Raw genomic sequence first — 25,798 nt, 5'->3', positions numbered from 1 at the left:
CACAGAACCAGAACAAATAATCCTAAACTTTGTATGGAACCACAAAAGACCCCAATTGGTCAAAGCAATCTTGAGAAAGAATAACAAAGCCAGAGGTACCATGCTCCCTGATTTCAAACTATATTACAAAGCTATAGTAATCAAAACAGTATGGTATTGGTATAAAAAAACACATAGATCAATGGAACAGAATAGAAAGCTCAGAAATAAACCCACACATACACAGTTAATTAATTTACAACTAAGGAGGCAAGAATACACAATGGGGATAGGAGAGTCTCTTCAATGAACTATGCTAGGAAAGCTGGACAGATGCAAGTAAAAGAGTGAAACTGGACCACTATCTTACACCATATATAAAAATAAACTCAAAATGGATTCAAGACTTGAATATAAAACCTGAAACCATAAATATTCTAGAAGAAAAGATAGGCAGTAAGCTCCTTGACACTGGTCTTAGCAATTTTTTTTTTTTGTATCTGATCCAAAGGCAAGGGAAACAAAAGGAAAAATAAACAAATGGGACTACATCAAACTAAAAAGCTTCTGCACAGCAAAGGAAACCATCAATGAAATGAAAATACAACCTACTGAATGGGAGAAGATATTTGCAAATTATATATCTGATAAAGGGTTAATATCCAAAATGTAAAAAGAACTTATACAACTAAGTAACATAAAAACAATCTGATTAAAAAAGGGGTATAAGGATCTGAATAGACATTTTCCCAAAGACATACAGACGGGCAATAGGCACATGAAAAGATGCTCAACACCACTAATCATCAGATAAATGCAAATCAAAACCACAATGAGGTATCACCTCACACCCAACAGAATGGCTATTATTAAAAAGATAAGAAATAACAAGTGTCGGCAAAGATGTGGAAAAAAGGGAACCCCTGTGTACTGTTGGTGGGAATATAAACTGGTGCAGCTACTATGGAAAACAGTGTGGAGGTTCCTCAGAAAATTAAAAATGAACTACTGTACGAACCAGCAATTCCACTTCTGGGTATTTATCTGAAGAAAATGAAAACACTAACTAGAAAAGATATATGTGCCCCTCTGTTCACTGCAGCATTATTCACAATAGCCAACATATGGAAACAACTTAAGTGTCCATTGATGTATGAATATAAAGAAGATACACACTAGAATACCACTCAGCCATAAAAATGAAAGGAATACTGCCATGTGCCACAACATGGATGGAGCTTGAGTATTATGCTAAATAAGTCAGACAGAGAAAGACAAATACCACATGATTTCACTTACATATGGACTCTAAAACACAAAACAAACAAAACAAAACAAAACCTAGACTCTTAGATACAGAGAATAGACCAGTGGTTGCCAGAGGAGAGAAGGAGTGGAGGTAGGTGGGAGGTGAGTGGGTAGAATGGGTGAAGGGGATCAAGAGGTACAAACTTCCAGTTAAAAAATAAATAAGTCACGGGCATGAAATGTACAGCATGGAGAATACAGTCAATAACGTAGTATTAACTTCATATGCTGACAAGTGGTAACTAGACTTATTGTGGTGACCATTTTGCAATGTATTCAAACGTCAAATCATTATATTGTAACACAAAACTAATATAATAGTGTATGTCACATATACTTCAATTAAAAACAACAGGGATAATAATATCCTCATAGGTTCGTTGTAAGGACAAAATGAGTTATTATACACAGACTGCTTAGAACAGTACCTGACAAATAGTAAAAGCTCAAAATATGAGAGCTATTATTGTTGTAAATATTATTCTTATAAAATTTTTTGACCACAGGAAACTTATTCCCAGTAAAAAGAACGCATATATGGTTGGGCCACCTTGTCTACCAGGTTTTCTTAATCTTTTAAGAAGATTAACTACTGAATTAAAAAAAAAGGCACATGGCTCCTCCTTTGGCCATGCATTCCCATTAGCCATAACTACTATGTCAAGCATCAGTGGCTCTTTTTCTTAAAGCTTACAAGCAAGACAATACTTTGATAATAAAATGTCTCTTAAGAATAAATATATGGGTTAATATAAAATTTAGATTAAATCATCATAATATGTGGAAATTTCATTTTCAGTAGATAAGAAAATTTCTGTCAAGGGTTACATTTCTGTGCCTCATCCTCAAAGGCCAGAGTTATAACATAACACAGCATATTTACAGACTACTGCCAGGGGTTAACCACCGGTATAATGTGTCAATTACTTCCCAAGTTGATACTATACTCTTTGAAGAGAGAAATTTTGTCCCACATATTTGGAATATCTCTGAATCCTTTCAGTACCTAATGTAGCGTTAGACAGTACAGCCACTAAACAAACATTTCATTAAGGAAACTTTTTATTACATCTGCTTTAAATTCCTTCCAGGCCAAAATTCTTGCCATGCTCTCTACGGTACAAAATTTTGAAGCCTCAGTGTCTTCAATCAGTTTTATTATGCTGGAAAAAGTCCCAAACTGGTTTTGAAGGAAAACTTGGGCTATGCCTCATATTCTCCCTCAGCCCAATTCTGTTCAGAAGGACAATATTCACCACAGTTTGCATACACTTATTTGCACGATTATTTCACCACGGTATATTTCACTCAACTTACTCTCTGATAATAGGGACAATGCTGGTTTTCCTTTCCATTGTGTCCCTAAAACCTAGCATAGAGCCTGGCCTATGCTAGGTGCTCAGTAAATATTTGTTGAATGAAAGATTTCTGTTCAGGCATATATCTTTGTTAAAGCTTCTCATCTTTATGACCATGTTGAATCTTCCTCCAGAGTAAAACAACTAAGTCTGCCCTTGACAGTAGAAGTATAACCTCAAACTCACTGATGCTTTGTACTTCTCAGAAGTTAAGAGAAATACAGTATTAATTCATCCACCCATTCATTCAGTACATATTTGAACTGCTGCTACCATGTGTCAAGCACCATTCTAGATGTCTGTCTCTGCCCTCATAATGCTCATTCCATGCGCGAGAGTAGTGGAGGACGATACAACAATAAAAAATAAGTACTGAAAAAGAAAAAAAGTACTGGAGAAAAAACTAAAGAGGTTAAGGAGGCCAGGGAATGCTGGAATGCAGGATATGAATGAGGTTTGCTGTATTATAGAGAGTTGATAGGAAAGCCCTCTCTGCTAAAATGTCATTTGAGCAGGCTAGAGTATACTACAGAAAGGAAAAACAAGTGTGAACTTCCTGCCTAGCAGGATGGGCAATGTATTCCATCTCTACCAGTGTTTATCAACTGGGGGTGATATCACTCTCAAGAAACATTTGGAAGTAAGAAGAGATAGATATTCTGGGTTTTCACAATGATGTAGGGTAGGAGTGAGGAGGGGGAAAAGTGCAAACAGCAGAACTGAAAGAATTGCTCTGCCCAAAATACCCACTAAAATGTTTGCTGGGGGTATCATTTACAGCATTTTTGCTTTTGTTTTCAAACTGCTCTCACTGTATTACAAAATGTAAATAAACAAGATTGCAACATAATTGTATCTGATACAAATTCAGTTTATCCTAATTCACCTCTATGCTTTCATTCTCATTTTATTTTCTCCATTATGCTGGTTCATCATATTTTGTGTGTGATACAGACTAGGTCCCAGTTCAAGAATTCAAGTGATACTCATTCCATTATTGACTGCCTCATACTGCATATAAACACTTTGAATAGGAATTGACATACCTTGACCATCAAAATCAATCAGGAAATTATTCTCTCATTCTAATGTGGGAACATTTTCCACTCCTCACTTTCTCTGACAAAGACCAGCTCAAATGACACTTCATCCATGAAGCCTTTCCCTACTTTCCCAGTTGCTAACTTCTCAGTACTACCAAAGCAATATGCTCCTCTCTCCATTAGAACGCCTACCAAACATATAAGATTTTTCTTTACCTGCCTGCCTCTCAAACTAAACCATTAGCTCTTCTAGGGCAACAACTAGGTTTTATCCATCCATCTTTATATCCCCAGCACCTGGTGCCTAGTAGGCATTCAATAAAGGACTGTAGAATAAATGGAGAAAAGGCGATCTCCAAATTAAGCAAAAACAAAAAAAAGTCAATTTATAAAATATACTTTGCTTTTTACCTACGACCCTAGAAAACGCCTGCAGAGTTAGGTTGAAGCCAAGTAGGGCCAGGAGGTTGGTAGATGGAGGAATCTCCACTTGAGGACTTTTTCAATTACGTGCTGAGAAGTGCCAGTATATGGCTTTCGATGCAATCCTGTTCAGAGGCAGGGGTAAGGACAAGACTTTTAATCTCTTCCAACCCTAGGACCCCAGAATTCCTTTAACCAGTGAGATATCGCTTTGGGGAGCCCAGGTACCCTAGATGACGCTCACCTTCCCGTTCGTGGGAGGCTCCTGGATGTAAATGTTGCTCATGCTGGTCAGCGCTCAGGACTCTGCTCCTAAGTGGGGATGAGAGCGAACGGTCGATACCTAAAGCTGTCCACCTATCGGCACACGCTTCCTTAAATCGGGAGGTCGTGGAAAGCTGCAACCTGTCAAAATCCCGCAAGGCAGCGACACCAAACGCTCTCTTTTCCTAAAGCTAGCGCCTCACGGATGCTGCCATGTTGCTCCCGGACCCAAGCACCGCTAATCCTGAGAAGGGGGAATTCCAGTAGCCTGCAGGGAATCGAGAAAAAGATTATTAAGCCCCTATAGATTAATTTAATTTGCATTACAATTTTTAAGACTACAATTCGTAAGTCTTTGTGTTGTTTACTTCACTCAACGCGTGTGCAAATCCATTAAACCCCTGGAAGCTGGCAGTAATGGTTCGGACCGAGTGAGCCTACAATACAATTCCCCCAGAAACTAGAGCAGCAGCTACTTGGTTCCGCTATCGCCGGAGACTTTTAGGGCCTTCCCAGACTGTCACCTGGGTGCCGCGGCGCCGGTGGGAGGAAGAAGCCGTCCTAGCTGTGTGTTGTCCTCGCGGCCAGCGGGAAGCGAGCGCCCTCTCGAAAGCCCAGGGGTCCCGAGACCCCTCTTACCAGCGCCATGGCAGTTCCAGGTAAAGACCCAGGGTCTGGGCGAGGGAGGGAGCGGGTAGGGTAGGGTGCAGTGCGCTGGGGTAACGAGTAGAGCTCAAAGGCGAAGGCGTTAAAATTAGCAGGTTCGCTTGGTTTACGGGAAAAAGTTTACAGTCCAAAAATAAACTCTGAAGGAAAGACAGAAGGAAAGAAACTATCTCCCCCACTCCAGTCAGTCTCGCAGGGCACCGGATGGACCACAGGGAAAGTATATATAGTGTGGAGGAGGGGGAGGGGTGTTGCAGACAGATTAGAAACTGTAGGCCTAGGAGGCAGTTGGCCGAGGAAAACTGACCTTTAGTATGGTTTGAAAATAAAATTTGAGGTGGCAACACCTGCGAACCCAAGTAGCCAGAGGCACTGTTTGTACTGGAAGGGCCAAAATGGGCGTCTGGGGTTCTACTTCTCTCTTCCTTGTTGTATGTAGTTGCTGTGTGGCCTTGGACCGGTCGCTTTGCCCTTCTGGGCCTCAGTTTCTGAATCTGTAAAAGGAGATTTTTTGATTTATGCGTATGGTTCCTTCCAGTACTGGTTGCAGGAGATATTTTGAGAAATATACACCACTCCCCCCGGCCCCCCACTCACACAACTTGGAGATTCACAATGCCTATAGTATAAAAAAGATGCTGCGAATTGCTGTGGTTCAGAAACAACTTTGTTTCCCAGTATTATTTGACCACGTTTGTTCTGTGGCAGCCTTTACTGAACTGTATTTTACAGATAGCTGTTATGGGAAGGTAGTGCTGTTCTACCAACTGCAGTTTTAGGAGGAGCACGGCGGGTGGGGGGGGGTGGGCATTGTAGGAGAGGAAAGATACACTTATTCATACACATAACTTTTTATTAAAGGCGTACTGCATGCTAGGCTCTGTGCTAGGCACTGGGAATACAGTTGCCTTTCACACAGAACTTACAATTTAGCAGTGAAAAGAAAGTACCAGAAAGTCTGATAAGTGTAAGGCAGGGAAAATACAAACACTTGAGCACATAGTAAGGGCACCTAACAGGAGACTGGAGGGGCCAGAAGGACTTTCCAGAGGATGTGGCATTTAGGATGAGACCTGAAGAATTGTGGAGGGGGAGTTGTAGCCAGAGGGACTGGATATGTAAAGGAAGAAGAAATGTGTCAGAAGACGAAATGAAAGATGTGCACTATGGATGGAACTAAGAATACAAATGGAAGAGAAGTGAGAAATTAACTAGAGTGATAACAGTAGCTAATATTTACTAAGCATTTACTATGTGTCAGATGTGTCAGACACTGTCAAGCATTGTATTTTATCTCATTTAACATTTGCACCCACACTGTGAGTTCAGTGTTACTATTTCCATTCTACAGGTGAGCATACTGAGGGACAGAGAAATCAAGAAATTTGACTGCGATAGCTAGGAAGTGACGGGTCACTCTGGCTCCTCTAGACCCCATGTGCTTATCCATTTTGCTGTGTTTTAGTATAACTTACAGGGCAATTTCCAGTTCTTCCAGGATGTTTTAAGCCATGACAAGGAGTTTGGATGTTTTCCTAAGGACCATAGTAAGATATTTAAGGATTTTTAAACATATTCACATTATGGAGAGAGCATTCTGGCTGCCCAGTAGATTGAAGGAGAGCTAGTTTGGAGACAGGGTCGCCAGTTAGGAGTAACTCTGGTAAGCTGTGATGATGCCTCAGGAATGGTCTCGTTAGAAAAGGAGAGAAGCAGATAGGTTGGAGATATATTTCTGGTGGTAGAATCACTGGGAATCAACGATATATTCACTGTAGGTGAGTAAGATTGGAAATGAGGTATACCTGGGTTTCACTGTTAGTGGGGCTGGGTGGGGCTATTTACTAATATAGGCAACACCTGAGAAGGAACAGCATTTAGGGGGGATGATGATGACTTCAGTTGGGGCTTGTGTTGAGATGTACTCAAGGAATGGAAATATCTAAGAGTAAGAGATAGGAATGGAAATATCTAATAGACACTAAGAGAGAAAATTTGTAGCTTAGGAAGGAAGCCAGAATCAAAGAACAGTTTGGTATCATCCACACATGTAATAGGCCATGGGAATGGAAGCCTTTGCTCAGGTGGAGTGCATAGAGTGTGAAGGGAAGGTCTGTGGCTGGAGCCCGGAGAGTATCAACATGTAAGGCGCCAGCAGAGGAAGTCCAGTCTGCACAGTAGATTGCCTAGGCATCCTGATAGGCCAAGTCAGCCCTGATGACTTTGGCCACACACAAATGCATCCAGAGTTGACTTGCTGTCACTGTTGGTTTCATTATTTGAGCAAGCATTTTGAGCATCTACAGGGTATAGGTATGTCACAACCTGTGTCCTCATAAAACTTAAGTCTAGTAATGAAAATGTAATGTGCTGCTTAAGAAAGAAGACAAAAGTGATTTTTTAAGTCCTTATTGAAATTCCCTTAAACTTAGACTAGTGTTATAGATATGTTAACCTTCTTTCAATTCAAAATAATGCTTCAAAGTGTAATAATCTTAAATTGTGCCCTTAAGGTAGATGGTAAGACATAGATAAACTATTTAAACCCAGAAAAAATTGAAATAATAGGCATGAAAGCACTGTAAAAGTACAATGCAGGTGCCATTAGAAAATACAGAAAATGTTAAGGTAATTTCTTGGATGATTGATCCAGGCAGTGTATTACAGGAAAATAGGGCTCCATCAGAAATCTTTGGAGATAATCATCAAGAAGGACAAGAATGCTCTTTTATTTTTAGGTATACTGCTCATATGGATCCAGCATGGCATTTTTTGGGTGGTTCTGCTAGTGATTATTACAAGGTATGACTATAAAGTACTGAGGTTGCTTTCTACAAATGTTAATCAGCCTCATCTATTTTATGGTCACCTACTTTAGCTGTTTTTCCATAGCAGTGTGTGTAACTATTGTGTAGGTAACACAGTGAAATGTGTACTCTGTTACTTAGAGAAATCATAGGCTTATAGTTGTTATTAAAGAAATGACATTTAAAGACACTGAAACTCAGTGAAGTTTACTTTCTTTTAAAACTGCTTTTACCATTCACAGTTGTTGAAATTAGTTCTGACATTCATGTTAATAATTAACCGTTCCCAATGAAGAGTTACCTGGCACAAGTGGCAATGTATGTTATTGATGTGGTTGGCAGGAAAACTTTCTCTTTCTCTCTCTCTCTGTCTCTCTGTCTGTCTCTGTCTCTCTCTCCCTCTCTCTCCCTCCCTCCCTCCCTCCCTCCCTCTCTCTCTCTCTCTCTCTCCCTCCCTCCCTCCCTCCCTCCCTCCCTCTCTCTCCCTCCCTCCCTCCCTCCCTCCCTCCCTCCCTCTCCCTCCCTCCCTCTCTCTCCCTCCCTCCCTCCCTCTCTCTCCCTCCCTCCCTCCCTCCCTCCCTCCCTCCCTCTCCCTCTCTCCCTCCCTCCCTCCCTCCCTCCCTCCCTCTCCCTCTCTCTCTCTCCCTCCCTCCTTCAGTGAAATCTATATAGCCAAGATAGTGAATTTCCTATAGCCAAATTAACATTACATTCGGCTATCAAAGTGTGTCAAATTCTTAACAGGTTACTACTGCAACTTAGTAATAGAAGGATTCTAAATTATGCTACATCCAAATTCTTTTCACTCCTAAACTATACTATACACAATTTCTTTTTTCTCTAGTCTATGTGGCACGTTTCTCCTGAAATACTTTTCCTAAGTCATGTACCTGATCCTGTCATTCCTGGAAGACAGGAACTTAATTCTTGACCCATATCTGTGAATTTTGTATTTCTTTTCAAGCACCTTAACCTTTCAGAGGCTCAGTTTCCTTGTCTCTATGGTGAAGGAGTTGATGACTAAGCTTTCTTTCGCTTCTAAACTGTTATAATGCCAAAGCTCCCCATCTCTGGAAGAATGAAGTACACACTTCCTAAGCACAGCCGAATCACTCTTGCTGCCCTTTCCTCCCACCACTGCTCTCATGCATTCTGCAGTCTTCTGACCTGGCCAACTATTCTCAGAACCTCTGTGCTTTTCTACCTACACGCTTTTGTTATCACTGTCCCTGCTCTATTGTCCATGTCTACCTGTGGGAAGCTTTCCTGATCTCTCAATGGAAAGTTATGCCAGCCAGTTCTTCCTGCTTACTAATGGAGCTATATGTCTTTAAACTGGCACAGTCTAGCATGCCTTACAGCTGTGGATGCATTAGCCTAGATAACCTAGTATATTGTAAGTTTCCTCTAGTATAGGAACTTTATTCATGTTTACGGTTTCTCTCACATCTATTTCAGAGTTATGCCTGTTATAGGTAAATAATATTTAGAGGGATGATCACTAGAATTGCTGCTGAGCAGAATCTGTTACTAAAGTAAACAGACTAAACTAGACAGCAGTCTTGATTCTGTTTCATTAGATAGTGAATTAAACTTCTCCATGTCTCTTCTTATCTTAAACTGGTAATATCTATAGCCTTTTTCTTCACAGGTTATTTGTATTTTGTGAGGCAAGCAAGTGAAAGCATTTAATACATTTACTTAAATGTTAGCTCTTTCATGCCAGTAGTTTAAAATAAGAAATTCTTTGATTTACTTTTATCTCTTCTTTTGAGGGTCAAATGATTATGAAGGCATTTTTAACTGAAGGTGGGGACATCTGCTCTTTTAAAATATTTACATCAGGGAACTCATTTAACCTATTTTTTTAGTATGCAGACAATTTTTTATTTCTGCTGTTCTTTCTGTTTTGCCTTCAGTATAATCTTTGGGGATCCCAAAGAAAGGATTATATCTATAAATTCTTAATATAAAGCAGTGGAAAAGTTTAAATACATGGCATTTTACTCTGCATTCAACTTTAGCAGAGTACATATGCTATATACATATTATATAGCACCTCTATGGTATAAAATCTGGCCACGATTTGAATTTTAAAAGCAGAAGAAATTGAAGTTATCTTTAAGGGTCACCAAATTATAACTAAAATTATTATTGAGTAGCCAAATGTAAAATTTAAAGTTTTACAAAACAAAAGGAATCTAATTTGAATCTAATCGAGTTAAAAATGAAAAGAATGGACAGAGGTGATTACAATTGCTAATTACTTACTACAAAGAAAACTTAGTTACTTAAGCTCTTTACTTTTAAATTTAAATGATTACAGAAAATATTTTAATTATAAAGAAAGCTTTTACAGGCTTCCCTAAAATCTAAAATATACAGCATGAGAGATATAATATTAAGTTCCAAGCATCACTGTTAAAGTTCCCAGTGACAAAATTGTTGACTTTGGAAACAGGTGATGTGAAATTTCAAGAGAATAACTTGAGGTCAGTATGATAGCTTGCCATACCTTTTGGGGCCAGTGAACAGCCTGAGGCTACTGTCAGGAACACTCCATCCCTTTGTCTCACGTTTTCTCATTCCTTTTATTTTGTCCCTGCTTTTTCATCTTTTTTAACGTTTCTCTTTTCACTTCCTTCTTTGTCCTACTATTACTTTTTTTTCATTTTATGCTACCTACTAAAGTATAATTCATATATGTGAAAATAAAACGCACAATCACAAATGTACAGCTTGAAGAATCGTATATATAATAAAGATTTTGAATATTTCCATCATCCCAGAAAGTTCTCTGTGCTTCCGTCATTTCCCCCTTCCCAGCAGTCATTATTTTCATTTCTTTTGCCCTTTTATTCCTGTTCTTTTAGTGCCTGTCATGCCTCAGGTGGACCAGTGACACTGCAGGCACTAGTTTCATAGCTGGCAATTGGGAGCAATAGAAGTTACTGATTCCCAGCTGTTGAAGTATTTCTTAAATTTATAACCTCAAAGCAACAAAGACTTGTTCAGGACCCCCTAGCAACTCTACACCAGGCTAGGCACCAAGTTGTATACAAAATGTAGCATGGTCCCAAATCTAGAGAAACTGACATTCTCTAGTCCTTTAAGTTACTGGGAGAGGAAGGACCCCTGCCACTCAAGTTCAACAGAATTCTAGATCAGAGTAAGGCTTTGTTAACATATAACAAATACAATAAAGACCTCTACAGTTTGTTCCTAAAACTATCAGTTAATAAAATTTTGTTGAAAATCTGCAATGTAGCTTCTCTGAAAAATTTACAAGTGCAATCATTCCCTTTTGTCAAAGAATGCTTGCATGACAACACCTTTTCTTAGTGTTGGGGCTAAGGGAAGTTTCTGGGTTTGGTTTTTGAGAAGGCAATTCATTCACGTTTCACATTTTAGAGATACAGAAGGTCTATAGTGACGTGTCTCTCACCTTTTTTTCAGGTAATCAATGTATATATCCTTGCAGAGATTTTTTTCTTTACATATCTCTATCTATTAATATAATCTATATATAATCTATAGTATATGTGTGTAGGGAAATATATATATTATATATATAATCTATATTATATATAACGTGTAGGGATATATATATATATATATATATATAATTTCCTTTCTTTTATACAAATGGCAACGTTCCGTAAACACTGTTCTACAGTTTGCTTTTTTTCTCTTTATATCTTAGAGATCATTGCATATCATTAAATAAAGAATATCCTTATTCTTCTATACCAAAATTGGTGACTAAATTATTTCTACTTTTTTTTACTATTACAAACAATGCTGCAGTGAATAACTTTGCACATAAGCCTATATGCATTTGTGCAAGTAAATTGAGTGGATTAATTCCCGGACGTGGAAGTGCTGTATCAAAGGAGTATGTACACTGGTAGTTCTGATAGATTTTGTCAGCTTACTTTCCATGGAGATGGTACTCATTTTTACTCCTACGAGTGATACATGTGCGTGTGCCCCCCACACCCTCTTCAACCTTTTCAATTTTTGCTGTTCTGATAAGTGAAAATGGAATCCCAGTTTAGATTTTAATGTACATTTCATTTATTATGAATGAGGCTGAGCATCTTTATGTTTCAGAGTTGTTTCTGTTTCCTTTTCTGTGAACTTTCTGTTCAGTTCCTTTGCCCATTTTTTTCCTATTGGTCATTGATCGCTTTCTTAATGCTTTGGTGGGTTTTATAGAGTAGGGATAATTGCCCTTTGTTGGTGCTACGAGTTGCAAATGTTTTTTCCCAAGTTTTCATGTGTCTTTTGAGTTTGCTTTTGGTGGGCTTTACCATTCAGACTTTGTTACGTAGCCAATTTTTTTTTTTAATGAGTATATGTGTTCTTTATTAGGATTCTCACAAGAATAAGACACATTAGCACTGTCCTTCTGATGTGATAGAGAATACGTACATCTGACCCACATCATGGCAGGAAATAGGCAGGGGTAAGGGCTCTCAGAGCTGGTACCAAGTGTCCGCTGAAGAAATCTCCATTCACCAAAGCAAGGATGTTTCCTTGAATTCCATCATCTCTGCTGCAGCTTCCGGTTCTCCATGACTGGCCCAGAATCCTCCATTCCAGAACCTCTTGCCACACCTTCAAGACCTAGGTCACCTGTCCCATGTCTCACTCACCGAGGCGCCTCTGGAATTTTGCAGCATATCTCTTTGGTATGTTGCTGCCCTGCCACCCTCAGAGGCGTAGGTGGGGGTTAGGGGGAAATATATTACTGATATGTAGCCAAATTTGTAAGTTTTTATTTGATGGCTTTTGAATTATAGGTCATGATTATTTAATGGCTTTCGGATTGTAGGAACATTTCGAGGGAGGCAGGGTCTATTAGTCTAGCAAACTTTGAAGAGGAGTGGAACAAAGAACAGCACGGGAACCTAAGATGGGGAAATGGATAACTTGTCAGAGTCAGGGCCTCCCTTATAGTCTTGCTATTCAGTTTGACATGGATCTCAAGTACCATTGTATCAGCAGAGTTCTTGTTCTAGACAACAGAAACTGGCTAGTTAACTTAAGCAGAAAAGGAAAGATACCAGGAAGCTCACAGACTCTAAGAAAAGGGTGGATAATAGAGGCTCAGAAAATAAACAAGAGCAAGGGAACCCGTAGCCAAGATCCTGCACAGGCCTAGACCTGGTTAGGGCTGCTGCTGCCAGTGGCATTACTACCACTAGAAACTGGATCCTGACAGCAGAATGAACTAACTGTCCCCATTTCATTGTCACTTGTCTCAGATTTACTGTGTCTGTTGCATCGGATTCAAAGTTCCAGGTAAAAGTATTTAGTTGGCCAGACAGTTGTGAAAATGATAGACAAATGAAGCTTGAAATCTTAATCTAGCCAAAGGCTGGTGAGGAAATAGCTGGTATGAAATTATTTAGAGTTCTTGTTATACTTCCCTTTCATGTAAAAAATTACAACCTTATTAAAGAAGATGAACTGCTCTGAAAAAGTTTCATATTTTGTTCATGCTAAAAATAGGAGATACTTAAATGATAAGTTTTATCCATGGCTTTAGTCAAAGACGAGTTAATTTCTGATACATGCTGAGATGAGATCATTTCGAATCTGTCCACTGCAACATTTTGAGTTTGTTGTAGGAGAGGTAATGGTGCATTTAGCACAGTTTTGTTCAGTATTATTCAGTGTCTGTGGTTTCTGTGGGAACGGACTTAACATTGACCCGGATTCTCTGAGCATCTTTTTCAACGTGCAGTTATTTCATAATGAAAGAGCCTGATTGTATTATTAATCCAGTTTTATACCACAGTTCTGCTACAATGCAGCTTATGTGTTTCTACACTCTGCAGTAAAACCCACAAGGTTTATGGAAAAAAAAATGAGGTTGGGGCACAACACTTAAAAACTTCATCAGTGATACATAAAAACTCATAGGAACCTATCTGCATATGTTAATTGGTTAAAAGATACATAAATACTGCAATAAACAGGACACTGTACCTTTTAAAAGACCTGAAGTTGGGCTTCCCTGGTGGCACAGTGGTTGAGAGTCCGCCTGCTGATGCAGGGGACACAGGTTCGTGCCCCGGGCCGGGAAGATCCCACATGCCGCGGAGCGACTGGGCCCGTGAGCCATGGCCGTTGAGCCTGCTCATCCGCAGCGGGAGAGGCGACAGCAGTGAGAGGCCCGCGTACCGCAAAGAAAAAAAAAAAAAAAGACCTGAAGTTTGCTGTGGAAGAGGAGTTCAAAAGAATTGTAGCTTATGAGTTGTTCTGAAGTAGTGGTAGGAAGGTAATAATACAAAATCAGATGGGAAGTTATAACACCAGATGTGGGTGGGTGCTGCTCACAGCACACGTGGTGAACTGAAGTTGCTAGAAATGTTTGAGATGTGTCCATGTATGTTTTGAGGCTCAGAGCAACTGGATGCAAGTTTCTGTATTCACCTAGTGTATTTCATGGACAGTTTGCCCTCAAATTGTTCCCTCTTATATCAGATGCATTGGAACAAATTTATGTTTTTTTAAAAAGCATCGTAGCAGAACGGACTGTATTTTTACTAGAACAACTCAACAATGTATATTTTAGGGGGAAATGACTAATATTTGACTTTATACCATTAAAGAAATGGTTTAAAAATGATCTTTCTTTTAAAATTAAATGTATTACATTTGCACTATATGTACTTTATTATTAAGCTGAGATATCTCCATTTGAAGGACTTAGGAGTTAGATGCCCTTAATTAAGAAATAGAGTAATACTGTACTGGCCCTCTGATTGGTTAATGGAAGCCCTTATTGGAGGTTAAATTTAGTTTCAACTACATATACATACAATGGAATATTATTCTGTCATTAAAAGGAATGCCATTCTGGTGTGTGCTACAGTATGGATGAACCTTGAAAACTTTATGCTAGGTAAAATAAGCCAGACACAAAAGGATAAATATTGTATGATTCCACTTATATGAGATACCTAGAACAGGCAAATGCATAGACACAGAAAACAGAATAGAGATTACCAGGAGCTAGAGGGAAAGGGGAATGGACAGTTATTGTTTAATGAGCACAGTGACTGTTTGGGATGATAGTGATAAAGTTTTGGAAATAATAGATAGTGGTGATGGTTGTATAACATTGTGAATGTACTTAATAGCATTGAATTGTGCACTTTGAAATGGTTAAGATGGTAAATTTTTATGTTATATGTATGTTATCAAAATAAAAAATCAGTTTTATTTCCTCTGTTATTTGTATCTTCAACGTTACCTGTATGTACCACTATTTATACAGAGATACTGTAAATACTTCTAAACATTGATCACACTGAATATGTGACTAGTTTTTTTCTCTTGTCAAAATTTGAGTGCTGAATTGAGATGTTTCTTACAATGCCTAGCAATTAAAGTATGTTTCTGGAATTTCACCAATTCCTTTAAGAAAGTTAGAATTTTTTTTCTTCTAAGAGTAAGCAGAAAAATATTTGTTAACCTGCATGTTTACGTATATATCTAGTCAGTTAATTATTTTACATTTGAGAGACAGGCCAGAGTACCCCGGAATTTCTTCTGCAGTGTTATAGAATTCCTGGAATGTTGAAGCTCTTGACTATAGTACAGCATTTCTGTTGAATTAGAGAAAAATATCTTCTTTAAGTATTTGTCATGGAAATAATTTGAGTAAATTAGCTTTTCCACTAATTTCTAATAATTATAATAATTGAGTAGTATTCTAAGCTAGGTCAGAGATGATTTTTTTTTAAGAAACAAATTCTATAACAAATGGTTTTCTCAGCTTTTCCATGTGATGAAATGTTTGTTCTTATTACTTATCTATATGTCTCCTAAAATGTTATCCAACTGTATTTCAGGTTGCAACAAGGACAGTGTCCGAGCAGGCTGTAAAAAATGTGGCTATCGTAAGTACATTAAAAAATTGCATTTTGTGCAGTGAATCATTTGCCTCTTTGGGCAATATGATTTAGCATCCTGATTTCAGGGCCCTGAGCATAGCCCTTTAGCCCTGTTATTTAGCTCAGGTTTGCAGATAATTCAGAAATTCCTCTGCCAGCACCGAATACTCACTTTTCTTCCCTGCTGTGCACCCAGTGACAGGTGGCTACATATCTGGTGACTAGCAAAAATGTCGTGAAGTACAAATGGAGTAGTAGATTTAGGAGTCTGGCGAAAGTATATTCCCCAAAAAAGTACATAGATACTTATTCTTTTATTCCTTATCCTTATAGATACTAGGCAAAGAGGTGAAAGCAATGAAAACTATTTATGAAAGGTTTTCCTGTTTATTGAATTGACTCTTTATAAGGGTGAAATTGGTCCCAGAATTTCTGCTCACTGGTGAAACCTTGATTTAAACAATCAACCTCCATTATGATTAGTGAAATGGAGTGGAAAAGTAAACTTCAGCATGAGCAATTATGTAGTCTAAATTTGTACTTATGTAGTATAAACAAGTATCATTTCCCTAGGTAAATGTAACAATTCCTAAAGACTTAATAACAGCTCTGACAGTAGCATTACACTGTTTTCTTAGTTGTTTGGAGAGCATGCAAATGAGCCTGGATTGTTGTTAATACTCTCATTCATAGCAGAGTTATTTTGTAACGAAATAAAGATGTTCTTGTATGGAAAAACAAATTTATTTTTTCAAATCATGTAATAAGAGAGCACTTGGGGCATGAATCTCCAGTAGAAGGGCTAAGAATAAAAGCATGCTAGGAGAACCAAGTCACATGCCTTCAAGCAAAGGCTGGCTGAAACCTGGCTCAGTTGAAGCATGCTCAACTAGCAAAAGTGGACGTATAAGTCTACATACCCTTCATATAAATAAAAACTCCTGAAGAATGTGCTTGCATGCAAGAAATGAGTGCAATGATGTCTTTTCTGTTTTTTAAATTTGCTTATATTTATTTATGCTTTGTTTATGTTCTTTCAGTCCTTGCTAACTTCATTTCTTTATTCAAGACTTAAGATTAGGAGTACATACGTAAGGAGTAAAACCACAAAGAAAAGCAAAGAAGACATACATAAGTGAGGCTAGTGGTTATCTGGGGGAAGTGGGGGACAGCAAGTGGTTTGTGGGGGGAGGGCACACAGAAGATTAATTAGGGTTCTGGTAACAATCTGTTACCTAACCTGAGAGATGGGTATGCAGCTATTTACTTTATTAATTCTCTTTCAACTGTAAATATTCATTGTATATACTCTTCTCTATGTATGATGCACTTAACAATAAAGATTGTTTGAATTTTTACATTAAAAAATACTTAAGAAAGTACTACATATATCGATGCTGTATTCACTTCACAATCTAGAATGGATTTCCCAGTCTGTCTACTAATATCAGTTCATCTACTTGGACTCCTTTTAACTTAAGACTTGTAGGAAAGCAATTAAAATCATTTTTTTGGAAATAGAATTCTTGTTGATCTAGTTTCCTCATTGCTACTTTATATTAGACAATAATGGAAGCATCTGTAGTAATTATAATTTATTTAGAGAAGCCAAGTAAGCAAATAGTTTTGATTGTCTGTCCAAGTTTAGTGCCTTCTGCTATATTATTCAAATCTTTCTTTTGATTTTGGTGATTATATTATAAACAATTTCTAATTTGTCTCCTGTGGAGAAATTTAGTAATATTTCCCTTCTGGGTTAAATTTACATCTTACAGCTGCTAGAGATGAAAGTCTTCTCAGTGTACACCTCTTTCTAATAGAAACTACATTTTAAAAATTATCTGTTATTTGGAGGCCAGAATCTTTGTGTTGCTTGTAGAGGTAAGACAAAGGTCAACAAAACCCTTCAAAATGTTTTTAATGCCTAAGAATTTGAATATTTGTCAGTGAGGTACGAAAGAGTATTTTCTCTCTATTATTGTGAAAAGAGTGGTTTAGATTGTACACTTTTTAAAACTTTAATACTTGATTGAAAAATATTGTCAGTATGTTTCAATAATGGTTATATTGTTTTTTAAAAGTTTCAAATTAAACATGAATGTGTTGCTAGGTTAACATGGATCTCACTTTTTCATGGCAGAATTTCCTCAGCAAAGTTAGAAGAATGGTCATTTCTGTAATGAGTTTTTATTTGAATTTTTTTGAAGTTGGCAACTTCTGAATATTTAAAAGCTACAAGGACGCTAAGCCTTTGTCCATGCAATAAATGTCTCAGATAATTATGACAGTTCTCAGAAAATATGCTAAAATGAGGTTCAATACAGTAGACTCACTAGTTGAGCATTTGATTACAGCAATAGGAAACAAAAACATTTTATTTAACTTAAAAATGCTAATCTATTGATATAATATACAGTCATGACCTTTTCTTTGCCATGGGTCTGCTGATTGGTGTTACACACAATCTTTTGAGTGGAAATCATATTTGAAATGTATTTTCTACTTTTTGTAGTTTGTTTCTTCAAAGATGAGCAAGCAGTTAAGATACTTGTAAAGAAATCTGAGTGCAGAATCCTTCTATCATTAGTTCTCAACTAGAGGTGATACAGGTTCCCTGGAAATCTGTGAAGGTTTTTTTGTTTAGTTGCCCATAACAACTGTCATACTGGAGAAGAGCAGTATGACATTTAGTATGTAGGGTCCAGGAACTATAAACATCCTGCAGTGTCTTGGACAATGAAGAATTGTCTGGCCCAAAATGCCAATGACACCCCCTTTGAGAAAAAAAGATACCTTTTCTCACTGTTTTAGGGTTTTTTCTCCTATCTTTACAGTCTTCTTACCAAGACCTAATTTGAAAACTGCTTTTTTAAAGCAGTTCGTCTAAATCAAGCCTTTCCAGAAGTACTGCTTTGTTTCATGGAAACAACTACTCTTTTTTTTTTTCCACATTCGTATCTTTTTACTTACATGATATTATATAAACAAACTTTGGAACAATGAATAACAGGCTCTTGGTGGGGTAAAATATCAACAGATGGAGTAAAATAGATAGGCATGAGCTGAGGAAAAAATGATCAAGAAGGTACAATGCCAGGAGAAGCAGGACTGGGCAGCATCATATAAGCCAAGGGAGTAAGGGTTTTCAAGGTTGAGGAGAAATGTCAGGTGTAACAGATAAGATTTGTGAGAAATAGATTGAAAAATGTTCACTGGATTTGCCAGGTAGAATGCTTTGCTGACCTTAGCAAGATCAGTTTAAGTAGAGTTGTAGGTCATGAAACAAACTTTGTAGATTCAGGCCTGAATAGTGAGGGATAGGGCCTATGTTATTTCCATTTTTCAAGAAATTTACATGAGGAAAGTAGGGTACTGTCTTAAGGTCCATATGGGGTGCTATAACAAAATAACACAGGTTGGGTAGCTTATAAACAACAGAAATGTATTGCTCACAGTTCTAGAAGCTGGAAGCCCGAGTTCTGGATACCAGCATGGTTGGGTGAAAGCCCTTTTCCAAGTCACAGATTTTTGTTGTATCCCCAGTTGGCGGAAGGGGCTAGGGATCTCTCTGGAGTCTCTTTTAGAAGGCATTAATCCCATTCATGAGGGTACCACCCTCAGAGCCTAATCACCTTCCAAAGGCCCCACCTACTAATACCATCACCTATGGGGGTTAGAATTTCAACATATGAATTTTGGGGGACACAAACATTCATATCATATTGAATAATTCCTAGAAGGGAATATGGGATAAATGGAGGGTTTTATATTTGAAGTATAAAATGTATATATAGACCAAGGGGATATTAGAAGAGATCTTGTAGATATTGGAGACAGGAGAAGATTATGGAAGTTTCTCTTAAGGGGTATGACAAGGTTACCTCTTAAGTCTGGAGGAAACTAGGTGAGAAAAATATGGTTGTTTTCAGGTGCAGAGACAAAGTAGAAGGAGATGCTGCCTGTTAATCTTAATTTTCTTTGTAAATTAGGAGGCAGAATCATCTGTTTTGGGAGGAGGCACTGAGTGGGCCAGGGAATGGTCGAAGAATGATTTAAGTCAGGCATTAGTTTGGAAAAGTCATTGAGGGAAATAGGAGAGGAAGCTGACCAAAGACAAACAAAAAATGAAAAAGTTTGTGTTTGTGCTCATGTCCGTGAATGTGTGATTGTGTTCAAGCATTGTTTGGCTGCTCAGGGGTAGGCACGACTCAAAGAAAGGATAGCTTTGACCCAGATTAGTTGTTTTACAGTGAGGTACAGTAGAAAAGGAATATGAAAGAGTCAGATGAGGCTTATAAAAGAGTGTTCAGATGGTAAGGAATGATAGACTAAGAGAAAAATGAAGGGATTAAGTGACTGAAGGTCTTAACGAGATTCAGAAACAGATCTGTGCATGGGTGTAAGGGAATAAGGAAGCTAGAAGGATAAAAGGTTATAGTCAAAGTACTATAATATTGGAGTTTAAAATTTCAGACATGAAACAGTTCCAGGTGATGACAAGGAGCCTTGTGTGGCCATGGCATCTAGAATGTCAAGGGGCTGAGAAAAGCCAGTCAAAGCCATAGGCTGTCTGTCCAGGCTATGGAAGGTCTTAAGGTAAAGAGCTAGAGTGTGAGTCAGGCTCCAACAATTTTGGTGGATGGGGCTGTTACACAGCAGCAGAGGGCTAGCTGCAGGGGTGCGTAGGGGACTGCTATGTGGAAGCAGTGTTGAGGATCCTGGAGGATGCTAATAATACAGAGGTAAGCTGTAAAGAAGCGTCTGCAGGAAAGAGCCAATTATCCCTTAAAAAAAGCAGTAGAGGGAGCATTCTGTGAACAGGTAGCAGTTTGTTCACCAGGGATTGCAGGTTTCAGAAGCTGTCATAATAAGATGGGGAGAGAAGGGGGTGATGATTAGTTAAGTCAGAGGAACAGAAAGAGCAATGTGTGGATGAGACTTCAGGGAAGTAATATGAATACAGAGGCCTGCACTTTTGGGTGGGAACCAAAATGATAGGGATGTGAAGTTTGGGGAATTAACTAGGTTTAAGAATTCAGAAGTTTATAATGTAGCTTTCATCATCTCAAAACTCAGGACCTTAGGTACAGACAAAGCCTGGTAAAAATTAATACCTGTTAGCCTAGTCTGTACACTCTGTAGGCCAAGGAAGAAGTGCATGGGCACCCTAAGTATAAAACAAGAGTTTTTTTAATGCGTTGACACATTTTTATCTGCACAGTCTAAATGAAACTGTAGGTTTTATTGTTACTGGACACTTAGAGTTGCCCACATAGCCACTCCTTGAGTGAGAACAAGAGAGAATATGCCTTTGCTTTTATTGGTACAATAACTGGTAAGAACCTGGTACTGTGTATTGAATATCTGCTTGGTGCTAGGGTCTGTACTAAGCAGTTTAAAGATACGATTCATTGCATTTCATTCCTAAAACAACCCTGTGAAGTAGGTTTCATAGTCTCCATTTTTATGAACATTGAAAACCATTGGTCTGGCATGTAGGTACAAACCTTAGCTGGCAATTACTAGCTGTGTGACTTTAGGCAAGTTACTTAACCACTCTGTGCTTCAGTTTTGTGTCGGTAAAATGAGATAATTATAGTACTCAGTTCCATAGACTTGTTGTAAAGATTAAATTAGTTAATTCAAGTTTTACATCAATGCTTTGCCAAAAATCATTATTATTATTATTGTTACAAATAATTACTGTGACAAATCAGAAAACAGGCTCAAGAGGATTACTCTGTTATTAAATAGGAAAACTGAAAATTGAAATCTGGTTATTAGTAAGACTTCATACTGTGCCGTGGTGCTTTTGTCCCCATTTAAAAAAATTGTGGTAGGAGATTGGTTCAAGATGGCGGAGCAGAAGGACATGCGCTCTCTCCCTCTTGCAAGAGCACCAGAATCACAGCTAACTGCTGAATAATCATCGACAGGAAGACACTGGAACTCACCGAACAAGATAGCCCACATCCAAAGACAAAGGAGAAGCCACAGTGAGATGGTAGGAGGGGTGCAATCACAATAAAATCAAATCCCATAACTGCTGGGTGGGTAACTCACAAACTGGACTACACTTATACCACAGAAGTCCACGCACTGGACTGAAGGTTCTGAGCCCCACGTCAGGCTTCCCAACCTGGGGGTCTGGCAATGGGAGGAGGAATTCCTAGAGAATCAGACATTGAAGGGTAGCGGGATTTGATTGCAGGATTTCAACAGGTTTGGGGTAAACAGACTCCACTCTTGGAGGGCACATGCAAAGTAGTGTATGCATCAGGACCCAGGGGAAGGAGCAGTGACCCCATAGGAGACTGAACCAGACCTACCTGCTAGTGTTGGAAGGTCTCCTGCAGAAGCCGGGGGTGGCTTTGTCTCATCTTGAGGACAAGGACACTGGCAGCAGAAGTTTTGGGGAGTACTCCTTGGCATTAGCCCTCCAAGAACCTGGCATTAGCCCCCCAAGAACCTGGCATTAGCCCCACCAAAGAGCCCAGTAGGCTCGTGTTGGGTTGCCTTAGGCCAAACGACAAACAGGGAGGAAACCCAGCCCCACCCATCAGCAGACAAGCAGATTACAGTTTTACTGAGCTCTGCCCACCAGAGCAACAGACAGCTCTACCCACCACCAGTCCCTCCCGTCAGGAAACTTATAGATAGCCTCATCCACCAGAGGGCAGACAGCAGAAGCAAGAAGAACTACAATCCTGCAGCGTGTGGAACAAAAACCAGTCACAGAAAGATAGACAAGATGAAAAGGCAGAGGGCTATGTAGAAGATGAAGGAACAAGATAAAACCACAGAAAAACAACTAAATGAAGTGGAGATAGGCAACCTTCCAGAAAAAGAATTCAGAATAATGATAAGATGATCCAGGACCTCGGAAAAAGAATGGAGGCAAAGATCGAGAAGAAGCAAGGAATGTTTAACAAAGACCTAGAAAATTAAAGAACAAACACCTACAAGAATTGAAGAACAAACAAACAGAGATGAAGAATACAATAACAGAAATGAAAAATACACTAGAAAATACACTAGAAGGAATCAATAGCAGAGTAACCGAGGCAGAAAAACAGATAAGTGACCTGAAAGACAAAATGGTGGAATTCACTGCTGTGGAACAGAATAAAGAAAAAAGAATGAAAAGAAAAGAAGACAGCCTAAGAGACCTCTGGGACAACATTAAACGCAACAACATTTGCATTATAGGTGTCCCAGAAGGAGAAGAGAGAGAGAAAGGACCTGAGAAAATGTTTGAAGTGATTATAGGTGACAACTTCCCTAACATGGGAAAGGAAATAGCCACCCAAGTCCAGGAAGCGCAGAGAGTCCCAGGCAGGATAAACCAAAGGAGAAACATGCGGAGACACATAGTAATCAAACTGACAAAAATTAAAGACAAACAAAAACTATTTTTTTTGTTTGTTTTTTTACAGTACGCGGGCCTCTACTGTTGTGGCCTCTCCCGTTGCAGAGCACAGGCTCCGGACGCACAGGCTCAGCAGCCATGGCTCACAGGCCCAGCCGTCCGCTGCATGTGGGATCTTCCTGGACCGGGGCATGAACCCATGTCCCCTGCATCAGCAGGTGGACTCTCAACCACTGCACCACCAGGGAAGCCCCCAAAGAAAAACTATTGAAAGCAACAAGGGAAAAACAACAAATAGCATGCAAGGGAACTCCCATAAGAGTAACAGCTGATTTCTCAGCAGAAACTCTACAAGCCAGAAGGGAGTGGCATGATGTATTTAAAGTGATGAAAGGGAGGAAACTACAACCAAGATACTCTACCCAGCAAGGATCTCTTTCAGATTTGACAGAGAAATCAAAGGCTTTACAGACACGCAAAAGCTAAGAGAATTCACCACCACCAAACCAGCTCTACAACAAATGCTCAAGGAACTTCTCTAGGCAAGAAACACAAGAGAAGGAAAAGACCTACAATCACGAACCCAAAACAATTAAGAAAATGGGAATAGGAACATACATATCAATAATTACCTTAAATGTAAATGGACTAAATGCTCCCACCAAAAGACACAGGCTCGCTGAATGGATACAAAAACAAGACCCATATATATGCTGCCTACGAGAGATCCACTTCAGACCTAGGGACACATACAGACTGAAAGTGAGGGGATGGAAAAAGATATTCCATGCAAATGGAAATCAAAAGAAAGCTGGAGTAGCAATACTCATATCAGATAAAATAGACTATAAAATAATGTTACAAGCGACAAGGAAGGACACTGCATAATGACCAAGGGATCAATCCAAGAAGAAGATATAACAATTATAAATATATTTGCACCCAACATAAGAACACCTCAATACATAATGTAAATGCTAACAGCTATAAAAGAGGAAATCAACAGTAACACAATAATAGTGGGGGACTTTAACACCTTACTTACACCAATGGACAGATCATCCAAAGTGAAAATTAGTAAGGAAACATAAACTTTAAATGACACAGTAGACCAGATAGATTTAATTGATATTTATAGGACATTCCATCCAAAAACAGCAGATTACACTTTCTTCTCAAGTGCACACAGAACATTCTCCAGGATAGATCACATCTTGGGTCACAAATCAAGCCTCAGTAAATTTAAGAAAATTGAAATCATATCAAGCATCTTTTCTGACCACAACGCTATGAGATTAGAAATCATTTACAGGGGAAAAAACATAAAAAACACAAACACATTAGGCTAAACAATATGTTACTAAATAACTAGGAAATCACTGAACAAATCAAAGAGGAAATCAAAAAATACATAGAGCTAAATGACAATGAATACACAATGATCCAAAACCTATGGGATGCAGAAAAAGCAGTTCTATGAGGGAAGTTTATAGCAATTCAAGCCTACCTCAAGAAACAAGAAAAATCTCAAACAATCGAACCTTACACCTAAAGGGACTAGAGAGAGAAGAACAAACAAAACCCAAACTTAGTAGAAAGAAAGAAAGAAAGAAACATCAGAGCAGAAATAAATGAAATAGAAACAAACAAAACGATAGCAAAGATCAATAAAACTAAAAGCTGGTTCTTTGAGAAGATAAACAAAATTGATAAAGCATTAGCCAGACTCATCAAGAAAAAGAGGGAGAGGACTCATCAATAAAATTAGAAATGAAAAAGGAGAAGTTACAACAGACACCACAGAAATACAAAGCATCTAAGAGACTACTACAAGCAACTCTATGCCAATAAAATGGACAACATGGAAGAAATGGACAAATTCTTAGAAAGGTATAACCTTCCAAGCCTGAACCAGGAAGAAATAGAAAATATGAACAGACCAATCACAGTAATGAAATTGAAACTGTGATTAAAAATCTTCCAACAAACAAAAGTCTGGGACCAGATGGCTCACAGGGGAATTCTGTCAAACATTTCGAGAAGAGCTAGCACCCATCCTTCTCAAACTCTTCCAAAAAACTGCAGAGGAAGGAACACTCCCAAACTCATTCTATGAGACCACCATCACCCTGATACCAAAACCAGACAAAGATACTACAAAAAAAGAAAATTACAGACCACTATCACTGAGGAATATAGATGCAAGAATCCTCAACAAAATACTAGCAAACACAATCCAACAACACATTAAAAGCATTATCCACCATGATCAAGTGGGATTTATCCCAGGGATGCAAGGCTTCTTCAGTATACACAAATCAATCAATGTGATACACCATATTAACAAATGGAGGAAGAAAAACCATATGATCATCTCAATAGATGCAGCAAAAGCTTTTGACAAAATTCAACACCCATTTATGATAAAAACTCTCCAGAAAGTGGCCATAGAGGGAACCTACCTCAATATAATAAGGGCCATATATGACAAACCCACAGCAAACATCCTTTTCAATGGTGAAAAGCTGAAAGCATTTCCTCTAAGATCAGCAACAAGACAAGGATGTCCACTCTCACCACTATTATTCAAAATAGTTTTGGAAGTCTTAGCCACGGCAATCAGAGAAGAAAAAGAAATAAAAGGAATACAAATTGGAAAAGAAGAAGTAAA

General features: G+C 38.5%; 2 protein-coding genes across 4 annotated transcripts in view; one reads left to right on the top strand and one right to left on the bottom strand.

Annotated features, from left to right (window-relative positions):
• Positions 1 to 4,617, bottom strand: part of CWC27 (CWC27 spliceosome associated cyclophilin) — a 241,400-nt gene extending 236,783 nt beyond the window's left edge. Inside the window, exon 1 of the mRNA XM_022596570.3 lies at positions 4,356 to 4,617. Coding sequence (XP_022452278.2) covers positions 4,356 to 4,397 — 42 coding nt within the window. The 5' untranslated portion in view covers positions 4,398 to 4,617. The remainder of the gene's footprint in view (positions 1 to 4,355) is intronic.
• Positions 4,618 to 4,814: 197 nt separating this feature from the next.
• Positions 4,815 to 25,798, top strand: part of SREK1IP1 (SREK1 interacting protein 1) — an 84,483-nt gene continuing 63,499 nt past the window's right edge. Inside the window, exons 1-3 of one of the 3 annotated variants that reach the window (XM_022596611.3) lie at positions 4,815 to 5,034; positions 12,413 to 12,542; positions 15,717 to 15,764. In XM_022596611.3, coding sequence (XP_022452319.1) covers positions 12,494 to 12,542; positions 15,717 to 15,764 — 97 coding nt within the window. In that variant the 5' untranslated portion in view covers positions 4,815 to 5,034; positions 12,413 to 12,493. The remainder of the gene's footprint in view (positions 5,035 to 12,412; positions 12,543 to 15,716; positions 15,765 to 25,798) is intronic. The other 2 variants (XM_022596591.3, XM_022596600.2) reach the window with 2 other exon arrangements.

Source organism: Delphinapterus leucas, chromosome 3, assembly GCF_059928025.1.
Source record: "Delphinapterus leucas isolate spDelLeu-1000000601 "Yukka" chromosome 3, BTC_Dleu_Yukka2, whole genome shotgun sequence".
NCBI lineage: Eukaryota > Metazoa > Chordata > Mammalia > Artiodactyla > Monodontidae > Delphinapterus > Delphinapterus leucas.
This window is presented reverse-complemented; position numbering and strand designations above follow the sequence as displayed.